Source organism: Sebastes umbrosus, chromosome 16 (genome assembly GCF_015220745.1).
Source record: "Sebastes umbrosus isolate fSebUmb1 chromosome 16, fSebUmb1.pri, whole genome shotgun sequence".
Lineage (NCBI taxonomy): Eukaryota > Metazoa > Chordata > Actinopteri > Perciformes > Sebastidae > Sebastes > Sebastes umbrosus.
In genome coordinates, this window is record NC_051284.1 from 29,593,585 (window position 1) to 29,617,841 (window position 24,257).

A 24,257-nucleotide genomic window follows, 5' to 3' on the forward strand; every position below is an offset into this window, starting at 1 on the left:
AAGGAGGTGGGTAGAATAAAAGGGAGGAAACATGAAATAAAAGAAAGGTGGGAGGAAAGGAAGGAGGCAAATTGGAGGGAGAGGTGGCGGAAAGGAAAGGGCCTCAGCGGGGACTCTAACAGGCTGTTGCTGAGGAGAACAGAAATATCTCTCCGTCACACTGCGGACCCTCCACCTGCTTCTCCTCCAGCTTTATAATTAGCCCCGGCTGAAAGGAGAGTGATAACATGCAGGTTTCCTTTCAGTCGCTGTGGAAGAAACTGAAGATTTCTTCAGCATATAAAATGTAGATTTCTTTCATTCGGAAGCTGAAAAATCTGGTTTTAGATATTTTATTAGAAATCCTCCACGCCGTGCCCGCCCGTCCTCTCTGGTGTAATCGTGTGTTTGCCTTTTGATATCTGTACAGTTCATCGCTAAGCAAAATAAACACGGCTCAGATTGAACCAGTTCTTCAAATCAGATGAGAGTTTTCCGAGGGGAAATTTTCTTTGTCCGACAGCAGCTCAGTTTCAACAACAGCGTGTTGAATCAGTCCTCATCAAGTGCAATGGAAGTGATTTGGTGCTACTGCAGTGGAGCCATAGTATATGGCGTCTTACACCGTCAAAAAGTAATTTCTGATTAAAGTCGTATAACCAGACCTGAAGCAAAGATCCGGTCAACAGGTTAACCTCCGTTCTAAATCATTGTTAGGAGACTTGGAGCAACAGGAAACACTTCTGGTTGAATCATCACTACAAAAGATGAACAACTGTGTTCTTAAAGACTCAAAGGAATACTATCAGTAACTGACATTGTACTCACCAGGTCCATTGGGAACATAGTAACATCGTTAAAACGTTTTCACATTAGGTACGATTGATCCGTAGCGTGCCCGAGTACGATTGCGTCATCATCCACATGTATTTGTTTATGTTGAGATCAGCTGTTCTAGTGGCGGAGCATCGTAAAACACTTCATTCAAACTGGACAGAAACTAAATAAAACTCACCAAAACCGTCGTCGTTAGTCTCCAACAATCACCAACTCTGGTTTGGTCGTAATAAACTCTTATTTCACCGAGTTTTTATGTGAAAATACGCCGACTCTACATGTTGTCTCCCCCTGAGCAGCTCTCGTTCTTCCCAGACGGACCATTAATCAGCTAAATAAAATAACCAACATCACTCAACCCCATCGCCTACTATTGGTTATATTTTAAGGAACCTCTCGTCTGTCTTCCTGCTGTATCATCCACCGCCGTGCAGTTCAGAGGATGAGATCGGCGCATGATGCGTGCAGATACAGACATACTGCAGATATGACACAGCTTTATGTATACAGATTTCGGAGGAGACCGGCGGCATTGAAAAAAGCCTGCCCTTTCAAAAGTACTCGCTGACTGCTAACGTTACTCGCGTTAAATAGCGGCCCACTTCCGTGGTTTGGTACGGTTGGCTTTCACACCTGATGCGAACCGTACCCGAGTATGATCCGTACTCCAGACCACGTTTTCAAGTGGATTCTGGCACGGATCAACGAAACCGATCCCGAGTACGGTACGGAGCGTTCACACTAATCAAACCAACTGGACTTTGGGATCGAGTGTACTCAGATCCGGGCCCGGGTCCCTGATGTGAAAGCACCCTCAGTGTCCGTTGAAAACATCCAACACACTTTGACCTGCTGTGCTTGCCGTAGTTGTGGCCCCTCGTTATTCTTCTATGCAGTGTGGGATTAATACCAACATTACTGGTGCTCTTTAAGGTCACTTTTAGTTTGACGTGCAATTAAAGTGATTTAGATAATCTAAACCAATCTGCTTGTCCCGTTGGATCTATTTCGGCAATGTCGCCATGTTCCCTGATATTAGCAATTACTTAAGTGAGTACAGTGTTACCAAACCGATAGAACTGCTCGTCCTTTCTGTGGGAAAATGAACTGAACTATGTAATGGAACATTCATCCTCACAGTTTGACTTTATGTTATCATCGTTTCCACTGCTGGAGAGCCGGTCCCCTCTCTGTCCTCTCCAACCTCTGCCCACTTCTTTTATTATACCACTTGTTTATTTTCTCTGACTGCTGCCAACATTTCCTCCCGTTGACATGCCGCTTGTTTTCTGATCAAAAACGGCTCCATTTTTGTCTCCCAGCATGCAACTGGAAAGTGTTTGAATCACCTGCAGTTTAAGGGGAGGAAAGTCGTCACATTCATGCGTGAACATTTGACAGCTCAACTAAGACAATGTGCATAAAAAGGGCCGCTCTAATTACATTTCTGCCCCGGCGCTCACCCCTTCATTTTTAATTCACAGCCTTTCTCTGAACTCTGAAGGGTGTTTCACCCCCCCGAGGCTCTGCTTCACTTCTGTCCCTTTTGTTTGATACCAAGTCCGCTGTTGACTATGCACATTTCTAAAAGTAGAATCCAATAAGAGATAATAATGTAATGTAAGATAATAAAGGTTGTGGTCACGCTCTGATGCTGCGTTTAGTCGCTGCAGCAGATGAAATATCTCCTCCCTGCTCTCCGCCTGCCCTCCAGCTCACACCGTCATACTGTTTATTATTTTTTATCATTTTAAAGGAAGTGGGGCATATGAGATCAGATCTCGCTGAGATTTCCCTCGGGGAAACTCGTGTGTCACGCAGAGGAAAATATTAAAAAATATACTCAACAACACGCGTCGTCTGCTCTCCACCAACAATATTTCCTGTTTGCCCAGATTGCCAACTCCAGCTCCCTGCCGGTGCCCGTGGGAGCCCCCGCTGCGGTGGTGGAGAGCGGGCCGGTCGTCTATGACGATGTGGCCGGTGAAGAGGAAGAGGAGGAGGAAGAGGAGGCTTGTGTCAGCGCCATGGATCTGATGGGCAGCAACGGTGAGTCTAAACACACACAGGGTTTAGTTTTAGCTGCAGGATCAGGAGGTGTGTCGCTGCTGCTGGCTGACTTCTACCCATCACACCCTTATTGTCTTATATTGAGATTTATTTTGGTCTGTAGGCTAAAAATGATTCCCCAACAGTACAGAAGAAAAACTACACAGTAACACATCGTAAAAAAATGTCCCATAGATCATCACTGCACTTCCTTGAGTCCTCAGTAACACGCCCGCCATTTGTGAAGTCGATCGGATGAACGGTTGACGAGAAAGTTGAAGGACACACGGACAGACAGACTCCTTCCAGTTTAGTTAGATTCCTACTGTTCTGATTTACACATCTTTATGCCTCCGCGCTGATAACAGCCATGACCAGAGGCGTTATGTTTTCAGATTGTCCGTCCATCTGTCCGTACATACGTATGTGATTAGATTTTGGAGGTCAAAGGTCACTGTGACCTCAAACGTCCGTCCCTTTATCGTGAACGCAATTTCTCAGGAACGCCTCGAGGGAATTCCTTCTCGAGGCGGTTATTCTAGTTTTATCTTGAGCTTTCACATTTGATATTAAATCTACGAGTAAAGGCTCGTCAAAGACTCTTTTGTTCCACACTGAGCTAACTTCTACATAAAGTGTCTGTACATATATTTATATATATATCAAAAACACAGTAATATATATCCAAACTGCAAAAAGCCCACATCTAGATTTAGTCTGAAAGGTGAGTGTTTCAACCTGTTTACACAACAAATCAACTTCACTCATGAATGTTCAAGAAACCAGTCAGTCAGGGATTCACATTGTGACTATTTTAATTATAATCTGTTGATTTTATTTATTGATTTATTTTTATTGATTGATTAAATCTTCCCAAAAGCCCTAATGTGGAAATACAAGACAATAGAAATTAAAAATTACACCAATTTCCTCAGTTATTATCCCCTAAATACAATTATTATTAAATTATTTTCAAAATATCCTCAGTTAAAGTTGAGTGCATGGCTTAAAACTATTTGAAAATAATTAAATAGTTTGAGTATAAATATATATCATAAAAACTTAACTGTCTTTAGAAGCTGCAAATCCTCAGATTGGAGGAGCAGACACATGCAAATGTAAATTAAAAACGTAAATTAGCAATAATTGCATAATAATCAGCTATTTAAATTGTTTTTTCTGTTGATTAACAAATCAATTATCAAGTATTATGCAAGAAATGTGGATTCTTGTCTTCAGACTCTTTGATTTAAAGAGTTCTTTCTCTTGCTGAGAGTGATATTTCTTCATGATTTGCACGTTTGAATCGTGGCAGTCTGTCACTTCTCCGTCAGACTCCGTTGGTGTCTGGACTGTGAAGCAGTTTGAGTGACTGTTTTAATGAATGTGCGTCTGCGGGTCACGGCTCAGTTTGGGCTCAGACTCCTGGCGTGTTTTAATGAGCCCTTGCTAAGATTAAGTTTCTCCACTTTCACGTCTCTGGCTGTTAAAATTTAAGGTCCCTGACTCTGCCGCAATAAAAAAAGAAGTCCTGAGCTTCTTAATTGATTCCTGTAGGGAAACTCTTTGTTTGTACTCCTGAGCCCCCTCCACAGAGAGGTCAAAGGTCAGGGTCGGCCTCAGAGCTGCTCCTCTGGAGCTGGTGGAGGACAGTGGAGCAGGACGGACGGACGGACGGACGCCTGCCGACACCGGAGATTAAACCGGAGTCGGTCGGTGCGTTGATGGATCGTTCCTCCTGCAGAGAGCAAAGTGACACTTTTTACATTCAACCAGTCAGACCTGTTGTTGCTCCACACAGAGCGTCTCTGTGGACTCTCTGTGGGGTTTTTAAAGTCTGTGGAAGTTGTTTACTTTTCTCCAGCGACACCTTGTTTCAAGTACATGCAGTTCCACTCACAGAGACACACGGGAGGCGTCCGTTAAAATCAAAGTTTTTTACTTACTTGCTTACTTTTCTGAGACTTTGACTTAGAGTTTGAGTGAAACTGGTGAGAGGATATCTTTTTAAATAATGATAAAAAAAGAACACTTTTGTGTTTTGGTGCTGATACCAACATTTGACTGTATTCAGTATCTTACCGTACTCTGAGGAATAGGAAACTGTTTTTCAAAAACAAAAGTTGGACAAATAATGCATCTGTGTTAAAGTCCCATATATATATAATAATAAAATGTGTATCTAATCCCTCTCTGTGTGTCTTTCACCCCGCAGATTATGGCAGTGATGCAGATTACGAGGATTGATTCAAGCAGTGGTCTATCCTGGGATTTTATCCCCAACTTGTACGGACAATTTTGGATCCTCAAGTGTATCAAATGTTTACTACCAGGGACACACAATGGCTTCAGCTACAGATGGGAGCTGTGATGCCAAGAGGAACGAGGAAGTCCTATCAGGAGGAAATGGGGACGTTTGTGCAAGAAAACAAACACTGGGGATAAAAAAATCACACTCCTTGTGCCATTTGGCATCCCCAACTGGACTGAACTGGGAGGACTCGCTGCTTGGATGCTGACTGAGATGGTGAAGTGGGAATGAGGGATATAAGTATATTAATCGGTGTCGGTCACAGGCCGCCTGTAGGGGTGATACTGCAATATAAAACAGAGGAAACACACCAGTAAGCTCGGGTTAGTTGATTTACAGGTTAGAAGACATTTAGGTTAAAACTGGGATAAACATTTAGACGACTAGGTTCCATATAACTGTTGTTATATCAGCATTTAAAGGAATACTTCACCCCTAAAATGATCATTTGTATATTAATTACTCACCCCGTGTTACCTTGAATTCTTGGAGAAAACTTCTCTCAAACCTCCACCGTGAACGAAGCATAAAAAAACAGAGAAACGTCTTGATGAATTGAAGTAAAAGGAGGTCGCGTTTAAAACTATATCAAAACATCCGTTAACAAACTCTCACACATCTCGTGCTGTATAATCTAAAAAAGTCTCATTTATCCAGTCGGATGCTCACGACTCCCCAAACACATACATCTTCACTAAAACCTGAAGAAACACTTTATAATAACTATCGTTTATAAATGGTGAATTGATAGTTAATTAAACTTATTTAATAGATATTTTACTCTTAACAATGACATGATAATTAATAATGTTTACTAATTATTAGTAATGTTATCATTTCTGTCATTTTATCATTAGTTTGCGTAATATATAATAATTATTTTATAGATTATTTATAGTGCTGATAAGAGACGATAATAATTACATTCTGATTACATTAGTAAAGTATTTATTAATTATAACATTTGATATACTATATTAAGTATTTGCTAGTGATTATGAAATGATTTGTAAATCTTTAAGAAATCGTTAGTAAAACATTTATAAACATTACATAGAAACCAATTATTAACCATTAACAAACTATTAACTGTTTATTTAAATAATGTTTATAGATGTTTTACAAAGTACTTATTAACCATTTAACAATTATTATTATAATCATCAGTTGCATCGTGTTCTTAAAGGTTTAATTAATTCTGTAATCATTAATAAATACTTATATATATATATATATATGTATATGCTATATATATATATATATATATTATAATGTGTGCAACAATAAACTGTTAAAATAGATGATTGCATTACTGATGATGAATAAGCATTATCATGTCATTGTTTGCTAACAGTAAAATAACTATTAATCAAGTTTAATTAACTATCGGTTTACCATTTATAAATGATGGTTATTATGTGTTAAGTGAGACTGTTAATGCGTTTGTTTTTAAAAGTGAGGTTTAATAGTAAGGCCGTCCTTTACTTCAGTTCATCAAGACTGAGCGAGTTTTCTTCAAGAATTCAAGGTAACACGGGGGGGTGAGTGATTGATATAAAAATGGTGAAGTATTCCTTTAAATGACTTTATTTGAATGTGAAGAAAGAACCTGCTTCACACTGAAATATAGTCGTTTAAATGCTGCTGAAACAAAAGTTATAGCAACATGAACATCGAAGAAAACAACTTTTTAACTAAATTTAGTCCGGTATTAAAGGGACTGTTAGTAACTTTTTAAGCGTATAAAAGTACCGGGTCGGGACACATGCGCGCTCGCTCTCCTCTGCCTGCTCGCCTTCACTCAGACAGCGCGCGTTCTCGCTCAGCTCTCCACCTCTAGACGTGAACGCGCGCTCACTCCACACTGCAGAAGAGTTAGTTTAGCTCTGAGAATATCTAGTGAATGTACAGTGGACGTTTGGGCAGAAATAAATGCTGCAGCTCCTCCAGACCAACAGAGGTTTCCCGTGTCTTGTGAAGTGACGGGGCTCCGCAGAGAGAAACGTTATCGTCTCGTTACCGACCGGGTGCCGGTGTCTCCTCTGTTCACTCCGGCTGCGGGCGGAGTGAACAGGGAGACTCGCTGCAGAGCCCCGCTGCTGAAGCCTGCGCTGAAGCAGGAAAAGCCAACACTAGGATCAGCATTGATTCATGGAGAGACCTTCGTCTGGTCAGCTAACATTACTGCCAAGCTGCTGAAATATAAAGTGATATTGTGCTTTTAGCTGACGTGTGTCTCCTCACTGTGTTGAGCGATGCTCGTTCATGTCTATTTAGAGCGAGCAGACGCGAGCCCGAAGCTGACTTTCGTTGAATTTACGGCCACAGGTGTCGCTGCTAACAAGCATTTCTGAAAGTTACAAATAGTCCCTTTAAGCTTTATATCTTTTGTCCTGCAAAATCAGTGTTTACTATGAAGCACTCATCAGGAGGATTTTTTTAAATGTAACAACGTTGTCGCCTCTACAGATCGAAACTTTTCCACTCTGGTTTTTTAGAGGTGTAAAAGAAAAGTATCATCGTATCATCCTTTAACTCGCACTTTGCGTTTATAACACTCAAGTACTTCCTGTCTCAAAGTAACAATGAGGTTTACTTCAAAACAAGCATCTAACAATCAGGTAGCGTGAGCTCAATCACCATTATGTGGTTGATGTTCAAACAACTGCTCAGATCAGTATTTATGAATGCCTTAGGTGATCAGTGGACCGACACTAATCAAAGTATTACAGTGACGTTGCCTCTTTTCAACAATCCCAGGTTGTGTGCCAATGTTTGCCGAGATGTTATTAAATCCCAAAAATAGTGAGATTTTAATTTCAGATGAAGTTAGTATTAGTAATTAGAGGGTTTGATTGGTTTTTAGGTTGTTATTAATTTGGTTTTGGGCTGTCCTTAATTGCTTTTTTTTTGGATGGAATTAATTTATGAGATTGTGTCATTTGATTTATGTTATATATTCCTCATGATGTCCTGTCACGGGCCAGCGAGGCTTTGAAGCCGGGATGTAAATACGTTCTCTGCGATATTATATTTTCCAAATGAGCGATTGAACCCGATCATCGGAGAACAGATCTATTTTGTATTTAAAGCTTTTATGATTTTTTTGTGTTGGAAGATGATGATGATGATGATCGTTGGGGAGGTGAAACATATTGTGGCCTTTTCACTGTGTCCACACAACAGTATTTAATGAGGCGTCCTGGTTTGACTCAACTGCCTCCGTGTTGCTGCTACAAGTCATGATGTTACATCTGCATATTGTTGTGTATTTGCTGCTACAGTAAAGATTTCACTACATGGGAACAAAAATGCTTCTTTGTTTCTTTTTTTGGTGTTTAAAGAAATGATGTGTAACCGCCTAAACAACTCGACGAATACCGCCGCTCAGTCACACTACGACTGCGTTCCAAATCACATACTGGTTCTTTTTTACTTTTAGTACGTACTGCAGCTGCTCTTACAGAGTACGTACTGTTGCATGCGGTATGCATACAGTTAGGACGTACTACTTCATCATAATATTGGGCCTTGAACTTTGACCCTCTTGCTCGTATATCTGCTGCTGCTGCAGAGGATGCCGGACTGCAAGATGCAACCGGATGTAGTAGGACAACCTGGTATTTTTGGCATACTGTATTTGACATACTATGTTTTGGGACATACTAAATATTTTTCTGGCATACTAAATAGTACAGTAGTATGGGTATTGGAATGCTATTTCTCCAATCAGACGTATTTGAATTGCTGAAACATTCAGATGTGGAACCATCGTAGCGTAGTACAGTTCATAATATGAGAGCTGTCGACTTGAGACTTGGACTTGAGTGTTGAATGTTGGAGTTCCAGCTCCCTCTAGAAAACAAGACTCAGTCAAAACCGAGTATATGGTCTGTGAATTTGTGGCTAAATTGTTCCACTAATAGTCAGTGGTCATGTCTATAATGTTAAATCCAGCAGTACATGTCCACCAGGTCCAGCGAGGCCGCTAGGGGACACGCTACTCCACTCAACTGGCCGTTCAAGCGGTGACGTTGAATGCACCTGATTGGTCCCTGGTTTTCTGCTCGCCGTTTCAAACAGGAAAACAACACGGCGGCCTGCTCGTAACCTTTCTGTTATTCCATCTAAACAATCCACCAAAATCTACTTCTGAAAACATTTTAAGGGAGAAATAGTCTCTGCCACTGCTGGATCTGGTTTCATTTTAGAACTAGATCGCCTAGTTTCACAGCGTGGTCCAAGTTTCATGAGCCGGACGCGTCACGCTGGACGGACTAATTTGCATAAAGGACTGTTCCCGCCTTAAGGAAACTCCAACACTCGGCCAACCAATCGTGCAACTTCATCACTTTTGCGCTTGTAGGGCTGAACCTCTGCGGTCCAGCCAAAAAGACAAGTTTTGAGCTGGTAGAATTTAGATCTCAGCGATGCAAAAACCCCGATGAACACGGCTGTTGTAAAGGAGAATGTTTAAATGTCTGGACTTTTGGCTCAACTGACGTTAACTCAAGACTTCACCGGTACTGACCTTGATTTGAAACTTGACCTCGTCTTGAATGATTTGAGACTTGATCATGACTTTTTAATGTATTTTTTATATATTGTATGCCTTTAATAGAAAGAGGAGAGTTGAGAGAAAGAGAAGGACAAAGGTCAGACTTGTTTAACTATTTTGTTAAATGAATATTACCATCTTGGAGCTTTTATCTCTGCTCACCTGTTTCTATCAACTTTACCTGTGATTCCTTTTAGTTCTTTTGGGTTGAGGTGTTTTTTTAAAGATCCCTTGGGCTTTCTTTGTCTCACCTACACGGTTTGTAATTATTTTCTTCTTTTCATCATCTCCGTGTAGAATTGAACTCGGCCTGAACTCTATTCGTGACAGACGAGAGCATCGGGTCTATACGTGACCTGACACCATCCACCGTCATCAACAATGCTTTTGATCAGATGAGACGCTTCACTGGTAGTCACTGGATCATTTAACGCCTGCACACTAGTACAGTTCTCTGAAGGTATTGTTGTTTCCAGAGATATTCGGTGTCTCCGGGTGTGTGTGAAGAGATTCTATAGAAAGATGAGTCACTCCTCAGAGTGGGAAGAAATCTGACACGTCAGATGATGAGTCTTTACACGCAAGGATTTTTCTTGTCGGGGCAAACAGTGTCACCAAAAACTGTTATTGTTTCTGCATCAGATGTAATCCGACCTTTCTTTGGAAATACTTTGGGACTTTCAGACCGTTGTTAAAGCTCCATTTATGGGATTTTTATGGGACTGCAGTCTCTTCTGATGGCCCTGAAGTATTTATACACAGAAAAATGAGTCAGTTTCAGGGAAAACTGGTACAGTCTGTGTGTTGGGGGCAGATCTACTGAGGAATGTGCTGATTTATTGCCGTTAATTTCTATTGTGAAACTATCTCCAGGAGTCACCCAGACATGGGGGTTTTAATGTCATCAGAATTACTTAAAGGTGCTATTGATAACCTGCCTGTCCACCAGAGGAAGGCGTGTCAGTGTCGTGTTTTGACAGAGACGTGAATATTACACACGTGTATGAATGTGCAATATTTAGGTTCAGTCCAGAAAACCTAGGTTAAGGGAAAATGAAAAAGAAAAACAAAATGATTTTTATTCTATTGTCATATTCATTCAAAATGGTCTGTGTTGAACAATAAAAAATATTATGAATACAATAAGCGTTTTCGGTTCAAAATGGCAGCAACGGCTGTTGCCAAAAAACACAGGATTTTTGTCTCTTTGCTTTATATACTACATAACTACATCTTCTAATACGCCCATGGGCTGTATGCTGTCAGCCCGTACCGCGGTGGATGTATTAACGTCTCTGTTCCCAAACAACCGACTATCGGCCAGCAGCTAGTAGTGCTAGTAGCATGACATCAACAGGATTTAATGGAGTTGTAGGCTGGGCAGAAACATTTAATCTATAAATAAGTAAGTAAATATTTATAATAGTATACATATTTATAATATTTTTATTGTTCAACATGACAATAGAATAGAAATAATTTAGTTTTACTTTTATACGGCACTTTGTAGGCAGACGTTTTACTGGTAACCGTTTTCAGTCCAAAATGGCTGCTGGGCACTGACGTTGCAATGGAACGAACAAATGATTTTCTCTTCTTAGCAATATACGTTCTTTGGTTAGACTTCCGTTGCTACACAACACGTGACAAACGTCACTGCAAACACCTTCATGCAGGCGTGTAATATTCACGTCTCGACGACACAAAACAAAGTGATCTTTCTTCCGGTGGACCGGCGGGTCTGTTAACACACTCTGCCGTGATGAGCTGCTCCTCTTCACTGTCCCTTGTTACATTCAGAGTTTATCAGGACCTTGTTTTAAAACGCAGAAAAATAAGAAATCCCAAGATTCACTTACTGTGACCGGTTCATCAGAAGTGCGGCTAAATTAGTCCCATTAACAGATTATTAGACGGCGTGAACGTGTCATACGAAAGCCTCGAGCTGTCTCAGGGAATTATCGTCCCCTTCATAGCCGCCAACATCTGAACCCGACTTGAAACACGCCGACGCCTCGGGGCCTTTTGAAACACAGAAAACTATTAAATTACACTCCGTGTGACCTCCGCTAGTGTTCCCTTTTTTAGGTTGACTTTCCTCCTAACGCGGCCCGGGAAATAATTTCATGGTTTCTGATGCTGTGTAATTGCGCTGTCAGGTCAGCTTCTCAGGCCCTCTCTCAGTTTTCCACCCACCCTCCTCGCCTCACGCTCTTCCTCCCCGAGGGCCGACTGTACCTACGCAGCTCTTCACTATTTGCCAGCTCCCCCTCCGCCCCCCCACACTCACTTAGAAGTTCTCATGGAACTTAATCTTCCTCCGACACCAAACTTTTACTGTAACCTTTACAGTGTATCCGAGGGAGGAGGAGGAGGAGGAGGAGGAGGAGGAGGAGGGAAAATAAAGTTGGCTGTTTAGTGTTGCAGTGTTGTGACCTCACTGCCCTTCCTCAGAGAGAGAGAGAGAGAGAGAGAGAGAGAGAGAGAGAGCCACAGACCAGAGGATTCCCTCAAAAATCTCCTTATGCAACTTCATTAAGCAGTCGCCGGGTTTTAGAGCTGAGATTGTTTTTTCTTCTCTTTTTGGCTTTAAGCGTGACTCCAAGGAAAGGTTTAAAAAGAGGATCTCCTCTTCCTCCTTCCCTTTAACTCCCCCTCTTCTTCTCCTCTTTCCTGTTTCCGTCACTACAAAGAAACGAGTACGAGCAGCTCTTTCTCCTGAGGTGTTTTTTCATTCTCTCCATCCTTCTTTCCCTCCTCTTACGGTGTCCACAGGGGCGTTTTTTATCGCCTCGCTTCCCAGCATTGGACGCTTGATGGGCTGCCACCAGACACGAGGCACCTGATTGGACGAACGCTTTCCCTCCGTGGGCTGCTGCTCCTATAGCTCTCAAACCGGAACCAACAAGGCGGCTCGTTTGTGAAACTTTCTTTCTTATAATCACGAAAATAGTTCACTGAAATGTGTTTCTGAAAACATTTTAATGCGAGAAAAAAGCCATGCAGTCGCTAAATCTGTCTTTATTTTGGATCGACAACGGTTAGTTTAAACGTTCCTCCGGAGTTTCCAGAGGCTGCGAGTTGCGTCGGACGCCCGTGACTTGCATAAAGTAGCCTAGACCTCGACTTTATTCAAATGAGGAGCAGGCGGCGATTCAAAATCGTAATACATATCGAATCAGCACCCAAGTATCGTGATAGTGTCGAATGGGGAGATAGGTGTATCGTCCCAGCACTTCTATTTATGCAACGTTTCGCACGACTCCAGCCTATTTTTACTGGTCAAAATCCACGCTGACAATTAATCAATATCGCGCTCTCGACATCGAGTGTTAGCCTACACCTTTGTCTCGCTTTATTGCCCTCTATCTACCCAACTGTCCTCCCTCTTTTCCCAGCATCCCTCCATCTTTTAGTCCCTCTCTCCCTCACTTTGATTTCCTTCCATCCTCACTCTTTCCCTTCATTTGTCCCTCTCTTCTCCATCTTTCCTCTTCCTCTCTTTCTCCCCGGACATTTTGTCCTTCGACCCCCTCCCGTTCACTTTTCCCTCCTCTCTTCTTTTGTGTCCCTTGTTCTTCTACTATCATCACCTTGTTTACTGTCTATTTTTTCCTCTTAAAATCCCTCCATCAATTACTACTCCCAACTTTTTCCATCACCCTCTCTCTCCTAAAATCCCTCCATCCATTATTCCCTCCCCTCCTCCCTCTGACAGCAGCAGTTTAGCCACCGTACTAACGTCTCCCTGGAGGCTGTATGTGTGTGTGTTTCTATGTGTTTGTGTGTGTTGCTGTTTGAATCAAAGGCACCTTTGCTGGGTGAACCCGCCTCTCTCACACACGTCTGTACTTCTATACTTGTGAGGACTCGTCATTAACATAATGCATTCTCTGGCTCCCGAACACTTCATCATCGTAACAACACGCCTAACCTCAAAACCAAGATCTTTAACCTCTGAAGGAGTTGGGACCAACAAACTGTCCTCACTTTATAAAACTGACCTTGCATTTAGAAAAACTGTGTCCTCTCTTAAGACAAAAATGTCCTCACTTTCCAGAACTGTCCTGACTTTTCTGTTTTCTTTTCAAAACTGTCCTGGTTTAACCACAAATGTCCACATTCTCCAAAATTGTCCCCATTTTTCAAAAAGTCTTCATCTGTTACAAACATCCTCTGTTTCCAAAACAATCCTGGTTCATTTAAAAAAAAAAAAGATCCTCATAGTCATGTCCTCACTTTTCAAAAACATCAAACGCCAAAAAACGCCCAAAAAACACATGCCAAAAACCTCTGCCGCTTGGTGCCTTGTGCGTCAGTACCAACTCTCGAAGTGGCACTGATCAATTGTCGGTATTTGACGCTCCATTAAGGCCCAGACTCACCAACCCGACATCAAAGAACTAGCGGCGACGAAGGCCACCAGTTGAGTCGCCTCACGTCGCCTTTGTCTTGGCCAAAAAGTTGCACTCAAACACACCACAAAAACTACAGCCGACGGCCAGTTAGCACGTACGTCCTGCGCCCGCATGAGAGGAAATAACTCTCCACACCAGCAGGCGGCGGTAGTCTGTATTCATCATTCAAAAAGGGAAACAGGAAGACCGAGGATGGCGGATATACAAGCCGTTGTTAGGATACGTACATGAACCAAAGCAGCGACCATTTTCACGCCACTCTCACTCACCACTTCATTCCAGATGTTCATGTCTCTGTGAAAATATCCGTGCGTTGGAATGATCAGATGAGATGAAGATGAACAACGAGAAGAAAGAGCCTTCTGTGTGACTTTACTCGTTGTCTTGCTTTCCTCACTTCCGTTTCTCTTCTGGTGCACCGATTCGTTTAAGCTGAACAGTCAATCAGAGTGATGTCTCTCACCGACAAGCTGAATTGGCTGAAAAACCTCCAACACGGGCCGACTAGAGCTGACGGTGCAGGACACACCGCAAAAAACTGGACCGACAGACGCTCACTGACGGGCCCAAACTGTCCGACGGCCGACCGTAAGCTTGGTGCGTCAGGACTTTAATAGTCTTGTTTGTTTGACCCATCCCCCAACCCTCTCTTCCACCCATAGCGGACTTTCTCGCTCTTTATACTACACCCACTGCTCTGAGCGTCTACTATCGATGCATTGGAGTTAGTTGAAACCCTGGTGCGTCTCATACAGACACTAAAAGGTGCCTTATGCTTCAGTATCAAGACACAGAGGGGTCACTGCCCAAGCGTGAGACAAGGCTGCCTGATAATGTCCTCACTTTCAAAAACTGGGTTTACTTTCTTAGAAATGTCCTCACTTTCTAAAAATATCTTAACTTTCTATAAAGTGTCCTCACTTTTATAAATTGTCTGAACTTCCAAAAATGTCCTTGCTTTGTGAAAACGTCCGTCCTCTCAAGGTCTAAAACTGAAACGGGTCCTCACAAAGACAGAAGTACAGGAACACACACACACACACACACACATGTTTCTGTTCCAGGCCCGGACCACGCTGCCTCCTTTCTTGCCAGAGCCATTTTCCTAATAATCCTGCCCTCCTCCTCTCCTCCCCCCCTCCTCTCCTCCACTCTTCCTTCTCCGCACTGCGTTTTCCTGCATCAGCATATCAAACTCACCCCCGCCCCGCTCCACATCCCTCCCCAAACACCACCACAACCGCCTCCCTCCCGGTTGCCTTCCTCACCCCAATTATTTCCCGGGACCTTAGCTTAGAGGGATTCTTTCACCCCTCGCGCTCTGTTTTGTAGTCCTCTCTAACCTTCCCTTCACCGCGGGCGGCGGCATCCATTGTGTAATAAATACATGGAGGTATTCATGTTGCCCCTCGGTGGCTGTTTTCTGTGCCGTCATCAGGATGAATGCTCCCGACAGGTAGATTAAGAGTGGGGGGGGGGGTTTAGAGACTGTAACGGCGGTCCAGTGGGAGCCTTTGAAGGACAGAACAGCCATCAGATTTCAGAGCTAAACTTTTCTCATCACACTGATCTGTTTTTTGTTCTTGTTGACTGCTCGTCTCTGCATCCTCACAAATCCAGTCTTTCCCTTCTGAAAACGGAGCTTTTTGAAATCGTCTCCAGAGTGAATAAATCTGAAAACGGCGGCAAACATTTAGTGTGGACGAGAACTCTCTGTGGCCTTCCACTTTCTCTGGAGTCTCTTATTTCAAATAGTGATATTAAGTCATGAAGCTCTCCATATGTTTACAGTGATCTTCCTGACGTCTCAGTGCAGCGACGCAGATCACTATTTCATCATTAGTTATTGGTTATTTGATAATTAGCTACACAGCTTGTTTACATCTCAGTATCAAATATCTACTTCAGGCTTCATCTCATTTTATCTGGTAAACATCAGAGTAACCATCCCATAATCTCAGGCTACATCCACACTAATACGTATTCATTTTAACATTCATAACTGCCTAGCGTCCACACTACTGACCCTGTTTTAATTTTAAAACTCTGGGGTTGTGATTTAGTCCGGACGGACAGAAACGGAGACCTTTGGAAATGACGACGCTGCAGGAACCAGGAGACCGATGTCCGAGATCGTTTTTGACTGCTGTTTTGTATTGTAAGTTAGTGAAGTTGTGATGTCATGTGACGTTTGTGACGTATCTTCCGTAGTTATTTCCATACGTGTTTTACTTAGTTTACTTATTTTAAGCCCAACCATGACGTTTTCCCTTATCCTATCTAAATGGTTTTCTTGTATTAATACGCCTTCCTGTGAGACCGGATTGGCTTCACGCGTGACATGAACAGCAATCTCCTGGTGAAAGTCCTGAGTGGACCAAACGACCTCCTCCCTATGTGGACTTCCACGGACTATGATTAGAAACTAGGGCTACACCCTCTTAGTCCATCAGTCGACTAATCGGTCGTTTTGGTCTCAGTCGACTACGATCTTTTTAGACGATTAGTCAGTTTTGGAGGGGTGGAGTGTAGGACAATCGTAATAAATCGGGCAGCTTGGCGGAGGTCTGCGCTCTCCGAGTGCCATTCTAGTTTTTTATGCTCTTTTCATGCTGAATGACTTACAGTATTTCCAGGAAACATCTGAGCACATCTCTGGTAAACACCAGATTTAAAGTGGTGCTTTAGTGAGATTCTTTGTGGAGAAACTCCACAGATCTGTCAATTAAATCAACTAATCGATTAGTCGACAAAATCTAATCGTGTTAGTGGACTGAGAATTTCTTTGGTGGAGGACAGCTCTAATAGAAACATAGTTGTGATACGTCAAAAACAAAATACGTTTCCCTCTAAACGTAATTGACAAAGAAGTTTCGTTGTATGGGAACGTCATTTTTAGACGACTAGGCTGTACTTATAAGAATGACTGTTACAATAATATGACACAAGGAGCAGTGTGAAGGATTTAGTGGCATCTAGCGGTGAGGTTGCAGATAGCAACTAGCTGATACTGCCAAGCGTGTCGGAGAACTATGGTGGCTGACGTGAAAACTTGAATGTCCCTCTCTAGAGCTGGTGCTTGGTTTGTCCGTTCTGGGCTACTTTTCTGCCAATAGATCCCCCTAAATGTTACACACTGGTCCTTTAATGGAGCTTTGAAAAGAGAGAGGTTGTGTTCAAATCCAGGTCAGGACCCAAGTCCTCGTTTTTTGAGTCAAGAGTCCAAGGCAGTATTTGCTTCTTCTATCCACCAAGTCATTTTTTCCTGCTCTGTATTCTTTATGTTAAACTGTAATCAAACAGCCCAGATGTTTGACTGAAAGCAGCAGTGACTTACGGCTGTTCAGAGGAGCCGTATGGAAACTTACAGTTTGGTCATTTTGTGTGACAATATGTCAGCTTGTATCAGAGCGAGAGAATAGGCCACCACCACCACCGCCGCAGTACTTACAGAAAATACACCCATAATGTGGAACCGGCCCCGGCCCGGCCACGGCAGACAACGTTTGCATCTCCTCAGAAATGTAGCTGGGAAAATGCCACCGCGTGACACTAAAAAAAAAAAACCTCACAGAGAGAGAGAGAGAGAGAGCTGAACCAAATCAGTCTGAACGGCGTAGAAAATGAAGAAATTAGTCTCGGCTGCGGAGCCGTCCGGCCTCTTGGCTCCACAGCCGAGCTGAATCCGCCGCCACCGAGCGCCGAGCTCCTGTCGTCCCCCCGGTTCACAAACATAAATCCTGGGCGCTTTCTGGCTCGGTGCGTGACTCAGTAAACACGCAGAGGAGGAGCGGGAAGCGCCAAATTGTTTCTCTGCGGCCACAGATGAGTTTGGTGGTTTGATGTATGGTCCCATCTCTGTAATTGAATTCATTAAGGAATAACTGAACCCCCATCTGTGGAGACAACTCCCATGACAGCCATCACACCCACACCCTCAGAGCTGACACATGAACACATTTACATATACAGACGCTAAGTGTTCTTCTTTCCCACAACCTGGCTCACACACACTCATGTATGTGCATGACTCAAACACATTCAGAGTCATGTCTCACCACTATAAACATATCTGATGCTGATGTGTGAGTGAGCCGAGATGAAAACAGCACGCAGCAAAGTCAATGAGACTTGGGATCTAATTTGTGCTCTCAGTAAACATTGATTTGGTGATTTGCAGGCAAAAAGACGTCTAGACATCAAGTTAAAAGTGTTTTTATTTTAGACCTCGAGGTAACATATAACTGCTGTTTCAACAGGGAACATTTCAGATGTTGAGCGCTCATTAAGTAACAGACGTGTAGTAGTTCTGTGATGGTACATGTCCACAGGATCCGTCCAAGAAGCCATGCAATGCATTCTGGTGGCACAGTGCTGTGTTTCGAGAGACGGACCGTCATGTTGGCCACTCCTCATTTGCATAAAGTTGAGGTCTAGGCTACTATATGCAAGTCAGGGGCGTCAAACGTGACTTGCCGCCTCTGGAAACTCCCCAAAAACTTGTAAAATGAAAACAGATTCAGCAACTGCATGGCTTATTTTGCACCTCAAATGTTTTCAGAGACACATTTCAGTGAACTGTTTTCGTAATATACAAGAAAAAAGTTTCCAAATGAGCCGCCATGTTGGACGGTTTGTAAGCCAGGAGCAGACAGCCCACGAGTTAAAGCATTCGTCTAATCAGGTGTCTAGTGGCAGACCATCAAGCCTCCAATGCTGGGAAGCAGCACGGCCATTTACAAACCGTTCTCACTCCCAACTCGTCAAATACCACCATTTGGTAAGCGCCCCTCGGCATCAGAAACCGACGCACAAAGGCACTCTTTAGCGACAGTATATGACAAACTTTCAACCAGGAGACCGCTGTTTGTGTCCCGTGTTGAAACTGAAAGTAACGTTGTCTTATTTTGTCACGTCAGTCTTTAGTATTATCAGTCCTGTGAGTCACGTGAGTCGCTAGTCAGTGAAATTAACGTCAACTACGACCGTTTCCTAACCCTAACGAAGAGGTTGTGTTGCCTAAACCTAACTTCCTGTGAAAACGGAAGTTTATTTTGAAAGGACACTATGCATGTATGAAGCACATATTGACACGCCGTCCCCGGTCCGTCCAAAAGTAACGCAAGAGGGGTACCCCGTGCGTTTGCCTCCGATGGCGAGGGGTACTGACCAAGCGTGGTATCTGACGAGTTCGGAGTGAGAATGTGTTGCCCCTTGCGTCCAAAAATGGCCACGTACCAATTAGTTCTGTTTGTACTCTCCACTTGAAAATCGCTTTCCACACATGCGCAGTAGATCGTCACAAAAAATTGGCGGTACAGAGCCTACGCATACACCCTATGATGATGCAATTTACGTCACGCAGACCCTCACGGACGCAGAACTACGGCTTGACAAAGACATCAGGACTCACTCTGATACAGTGCAGGTGATTTCTGCTTCAAGTTGATACAACACCTTTAATTAAATCAAAGATTGGGTTGACAAGACAAGACATTTCAGCCCTCTGGATCAGGGCTAACAGTAGCGTAGCATCCGCTGAGTGTGTATCTGTCAGATCTGAATCAGGCAGGAAAACCAAACCTGAGACAATCACATTAGTTACCGGGTTAACTGGAGATGCAGATACGTTTATGTATCGTGGTGCACAGACGAGAGAGAGTATAAATGTAATGTAGATTCTCTCTGGATGTGATAAACGAAGTGTGAAGCATTCAGGAGCAACAGGACCTCACAGGGGAGGACGAGCAGCGGGACGTAGAGACACATGATGACAGGCAGCAGATTTACACTGAGACCCTGATGGGAAACACAGAGCAGCATGACGTCAGCCCCCTGCTGGGCGTGTGTGTGTGTGTGTGTGCGTGCATGCGTGTGTGCGTGCGTGCGTGCGTGCGTGCATGCATGCGTGCATGCATGCGTGCATGCGTGCGTGGCCCCATGATGTAGCTTTGTAACAAGTGTGTGTCTGCATCTGTACGAGTGCATTTTCCCTCTTTTGTGGTGTCTCATAAGAGGTTTAGGTGGTTTGTGTGTCTGTAAGTGTGTGCTCACGTGTGCAAGTGTGTGTGTGTGTGTGTGTGTGTGTGTGTGTGCACCCCCTCTGTTGTTCTGTTCCATTGCAGCCCTGTAATTACCTCGAGTCAGATCTGCTTCTGTAACACAGGTGGGAGACACAGAATTTAATTACAGAGTGGGAGCTGCTGCAGCCCACCTGCAAGTGTGTGTTTTTGTGCAAGTGTGTGTGTGTGTGTGTGCACCTGTGTGTGTATTTCTCCTACTTGTGTGTATGTTTTAGATCCGTATGTGCTTCTCTTCCACACACTGTATGTTTAAAAGACATTTGTCATCAGAGCGATGCAGAGATGTGGTGTGGGAGTTAGGGATGGCTAATACTAACATTTTTTAATTCAATATGATACCGATGCTGATTCTTTCTTAAATGTGATTTTTCAAAATCATGGTCATTTAAAAAAATAAATAATTAAATCATTTCACTCAAAGGCAAGTCACATGACACATACCGGCAAATTACACACAATAACAAATGTATGACTGAAGTAAATAAGTACAATTGAATAAAACATTTTGTGCCACTAAGATCAGTTGGAACAAAAGCTTTCATTGGTCAAACACATATTTCTGTAATCATTCATAAGATCCCACAAAATCAATTTTTATAAATCTACGTGTGAATTATTGGGACAAAAATCCGTGCTTGGTGTGAAACAGCTTTTATTTATACATTTTTGTTTTTGCAGTTATTTCTGTGTGTCGAGGTTTAACAGATGGACATGTGTGTTCAGGTGTGTGTGTGTGTGTGTGAGAGAGAGAGAGAGAGAGAGAGAGAGAGAGAGGCCATCATAGTGGGTGGGCGAGTCTGAGTGAGATTGAAAGAGACAGAGGAAGAGAAAGGGAGGGAGAGAGGACAGGTTGAACACCTGGAGCCTGATCTGAGGAAATATGATGAAGATTAAAAAGACCATGAGGGGGATCCTCCTCCTCCTCCTCTCCTCTTCTCTCCTCTCCTCTCCTCTCCTATCATCTCCTCTCCTCTCCTCTCCTCTCCTCTCTTGTCTCCTCTCTTCTCCTCGCCTCTCCTCTCCTCTCCTCTCCTCTCCTCTCCTCCTCATCTCTTCCTCCTCCTCCTCCTCTCCTCTCCTCTCTAAGTCTCAGCTGTGAGTATCAGTCGTCAGAGACCTTAAAGGGCTCAAGGTGTGCTTCATCATCCTCGTTGCTAAGCAACTCAAAGTTTGACAACATCCATGGAGCCATCTAATTAGATTTGAGGGAGATTTGCTCTCCAGGAAGATATTGGACGTGTCCGTGTGTTGCAGCTGCTCCAGGTGTTTTAAACTGGATTGATAACCTGATGATGATGCAGTGTGACACAGCAGAAGTTCAACTCAATGGGCTCCTCTCATTTCTCAGTTTGTACATCCTCGATTCCTTTCCTCGCCTCTTAGTCCGGCCCACGGGAGATGCAAGTGAAGAGAGAGGAGTTGAGACATCTGTGTTTCGGAGCCGTCATTTTAAAGCAGCATCATTTAAATATGACGTTTGTCTATACCTCTCTTGTATACGTCACGGGTGCCGAAAAGATTTCCGCAAAGGATACACCTGTGCATCCTCACTCATCGCTCCTCTGGCAAGCCTCCTCTCTCCTCGAGATGCATTTTATGAACTGAGACATCCCTCAAGATGGAGCGCCGAGATCGCCACAACAATGTCAGAAAAACTAGTAGAAAATGCAGCTTTCCTAAAGTTGATGTCTTATAATGAATTCATCTTCACATAAGTGGTCGTATTTGAGGAGTTGGAAGTGAGAACGGATTTAAATATGAGAAATGTAGATGGATTACCTTTATCACCCGTATCTAATTTTGTTCTGTAACTCACCCTCTTCATATTTTTTTCCATGGTAGCTTACTTTGTTTTACCTTTCAAAGCCCTCTCCGCTCGCCAAACTCATTTCAGCTTCAGTCACCGGCCGGTTCCCTCTGCCTGCTGCATGACTGCCAACCTCATGGCCCGGAAACTCTGCCAGTACACCGTGGTCCGTTATATAGCGCCGTCTCCAATTCAGAGAGAGGATACGCACAATCAGCACAAAGCCCAGGTGCTCAATCCCAATAATGAGATTTCATATTTGACAGGGAAAGTTTAACCTCTTTTATTTTCCTCGGCAGTGAGGGGATTTGAACCAGTAACCTTTCACCAGTAGAAGAAGACAACTGACTGCTAAAGAAACAGAAACAAACCCAGACTGACTGCAGTGAAAACAAAGTGAGTTGCATGTTTTTGGAGAAGCTGGCAGTGAGATCATTTACGGGATTAGTTGCTCCTTGTCTCAGACGACGGATCCACAGTTATCAGCTTGCACTCTTAATACGACTGAAGCTTCTCCAAATGTCCAGATCTGTGAACATTTAACGCAGGCTTCGTGCCCAGAGATGATAATAAACCCAAACTCATTTATTTATACTGTATTAGAGAGCAGTATTAGATAAACACAGCTTCTATTTCATGCTCAGTTTAACCTTTGTGTAGCCAGAAAAGCCCCGTTGAGATTAAAAAGCTCTTCAGGAATTTTCTGCCTTGATTAAATAGGGAGGTGTGCAGACCGGATCCAGCACACTGTGTGAAGCTCGCAGCATTTAATGAACCGACAATCAACAGTTTGATTTGAGGAGGATCCCTGTTTAATCAGGATGTTCATAAAATGTTCTAGTATTGAGCTTCAGACTGTGTACATGATCATTTCTTCTCTTTTGTCCAGATGATGGAGGTGATAATAGTACTTGACCTGCAATACTTTAGCGTATCACCGTGGGAGCAGTAAGTAGAGACCGGTTTTCACCAAGAAGTTCTTGGTAATTTTAGTCCCTGGAACTACTTTTCAAGGAACTGAAAGGTTCCTTCAGCCGACTGAGAAGACCTGAGAAGATTAGACACATTACGTATGAGAAAACATGACATGGGACGAGAGTTGCTGTTGGTCACAGCAGTAACAGCTGTATATATTTACTGATGCACGTTGGATGTAATGAATTGCAGAGGAGGAAAATGAAACTAAGAGAATCTGTGTCCACAGTTAATCATCTGTCAAGTGTTTGATGGATATTTATTTGTGCTTTAGAAAGTAACCGCCGTCAAACAATCAGTAAATAACCTTTTTTTTCCCTCTCATTCTCAGCACCGCCACGCTGTCTGTCTCTTCTAATGCTCGCTTGTGCATTCTCTCTCTTTTTCCTCTGTTCTTTTCTAAAATGGTCCTACATTGATAACTAGAGTAGTTCCTTGTTTTATGAATGAAGCGGTACATGAGTTGAAGACGTTGAAGCAGCGGTGCTGTGTGTGTGTTTCAGCGACGGTCATCCCTACAAACCCCACCACGAAAGGTCCTGTACTTTCAGAAAGTACTACCCCCGACTCAGTGGTTCCTGCAGTCGAAACGCAATGAGTTCTTCAAAAAGGTTCCTAGTTCCCGGGAAAGTTTCTGCGGTCGAAAAAGGAGCTCATGTGAGGGGTTTCATGTAGGAACTATTCTCTTACCGAACTACACCTGTTGCCAACCGTATCACCACACAGAAGGAAGCTACTCACGGACGAGAGGCTCGTGCTCATGACAGAGCGAGGTGTAAACATTAATGTCGTCCTCCTCGGCTGAGCTGTAATGTTAGCTGGCTCAATATCGAGTATTGGTTGGCGGGTGTAGTTTGGTAGAAAGAAACTAGTTCCTACATGAAACTGCTCACAACAAGCTCTGTGGATTATCTTGAGTAAACAGGTCATGATTTCTGGAAAGAGACGTTGCTGTTGAGTTTTCCAAATGTATTTTTTTGGAGCCCCTCAAAGTGTCGTCTAGATCCATCATATTGGAGAGAAGTCAGACATCTCTACGGCCAATATCTCCAACACTCGGCAACTCACTCCAAAACCATCTAGATAGATAAATAACACTACAGGTAAGAGGATTGTATTTCATCCTCTGCAGTTCAGTTTATGATCCTATAGGTGACAGAGTGGAGATCAGATGGAAGTTCATCCAAGAGTCTTTGGCTCATCGAGCTGCAGTGTGACGACCCAGAGTCAGTCCGGGCCG

General features: G+C 43.2%; 1 protein-coding gene and 1 long non-coding RNA gene across 2 annotated transcripts in view; one reads left to right on the forward strand and one right to left on the reverse strand.

Moving 5' to 3' along the window:
* LOC119474766 (transcription factor IIIB 90 kDa subunit-like) overlaps positions 1-5,991 on the forward strand; it is a 123,488-nt gene extending 117,497 nt beyond the window's left edge. Inside the window, exons 18-19 of the mRNA XM_037747029.1 lie at positions 2,712-2,865; positions 5,081-5,991. Of these exons, the coding sequence (XP_037602957.1) occupies positions 2,712-2,865; positions 5,081-5,112 (186 nt within the window). The 3' untranslated portion in view covers positions 5,113-5,991. The remainder of the gene's footprint in view (positions 1-2,711; positions 2,866-5,080) is intronic.
* On the reverse strand, positions 955-23,370 carry LOC119474801. Its single transcript, XR_005203662.1, has 3 exons — positions 23,358-23,370; positions 7,257-7,259; positions 955-1,107 (listed from the first exon to the last, which is right to left on the reverse strand). It is a non-coding gene; the product is annotated as an uncharacterized LOC119474801 (long non-coding RNA).
* Positions 23,371-24,257: the final 887 nt, after the last annotated feature.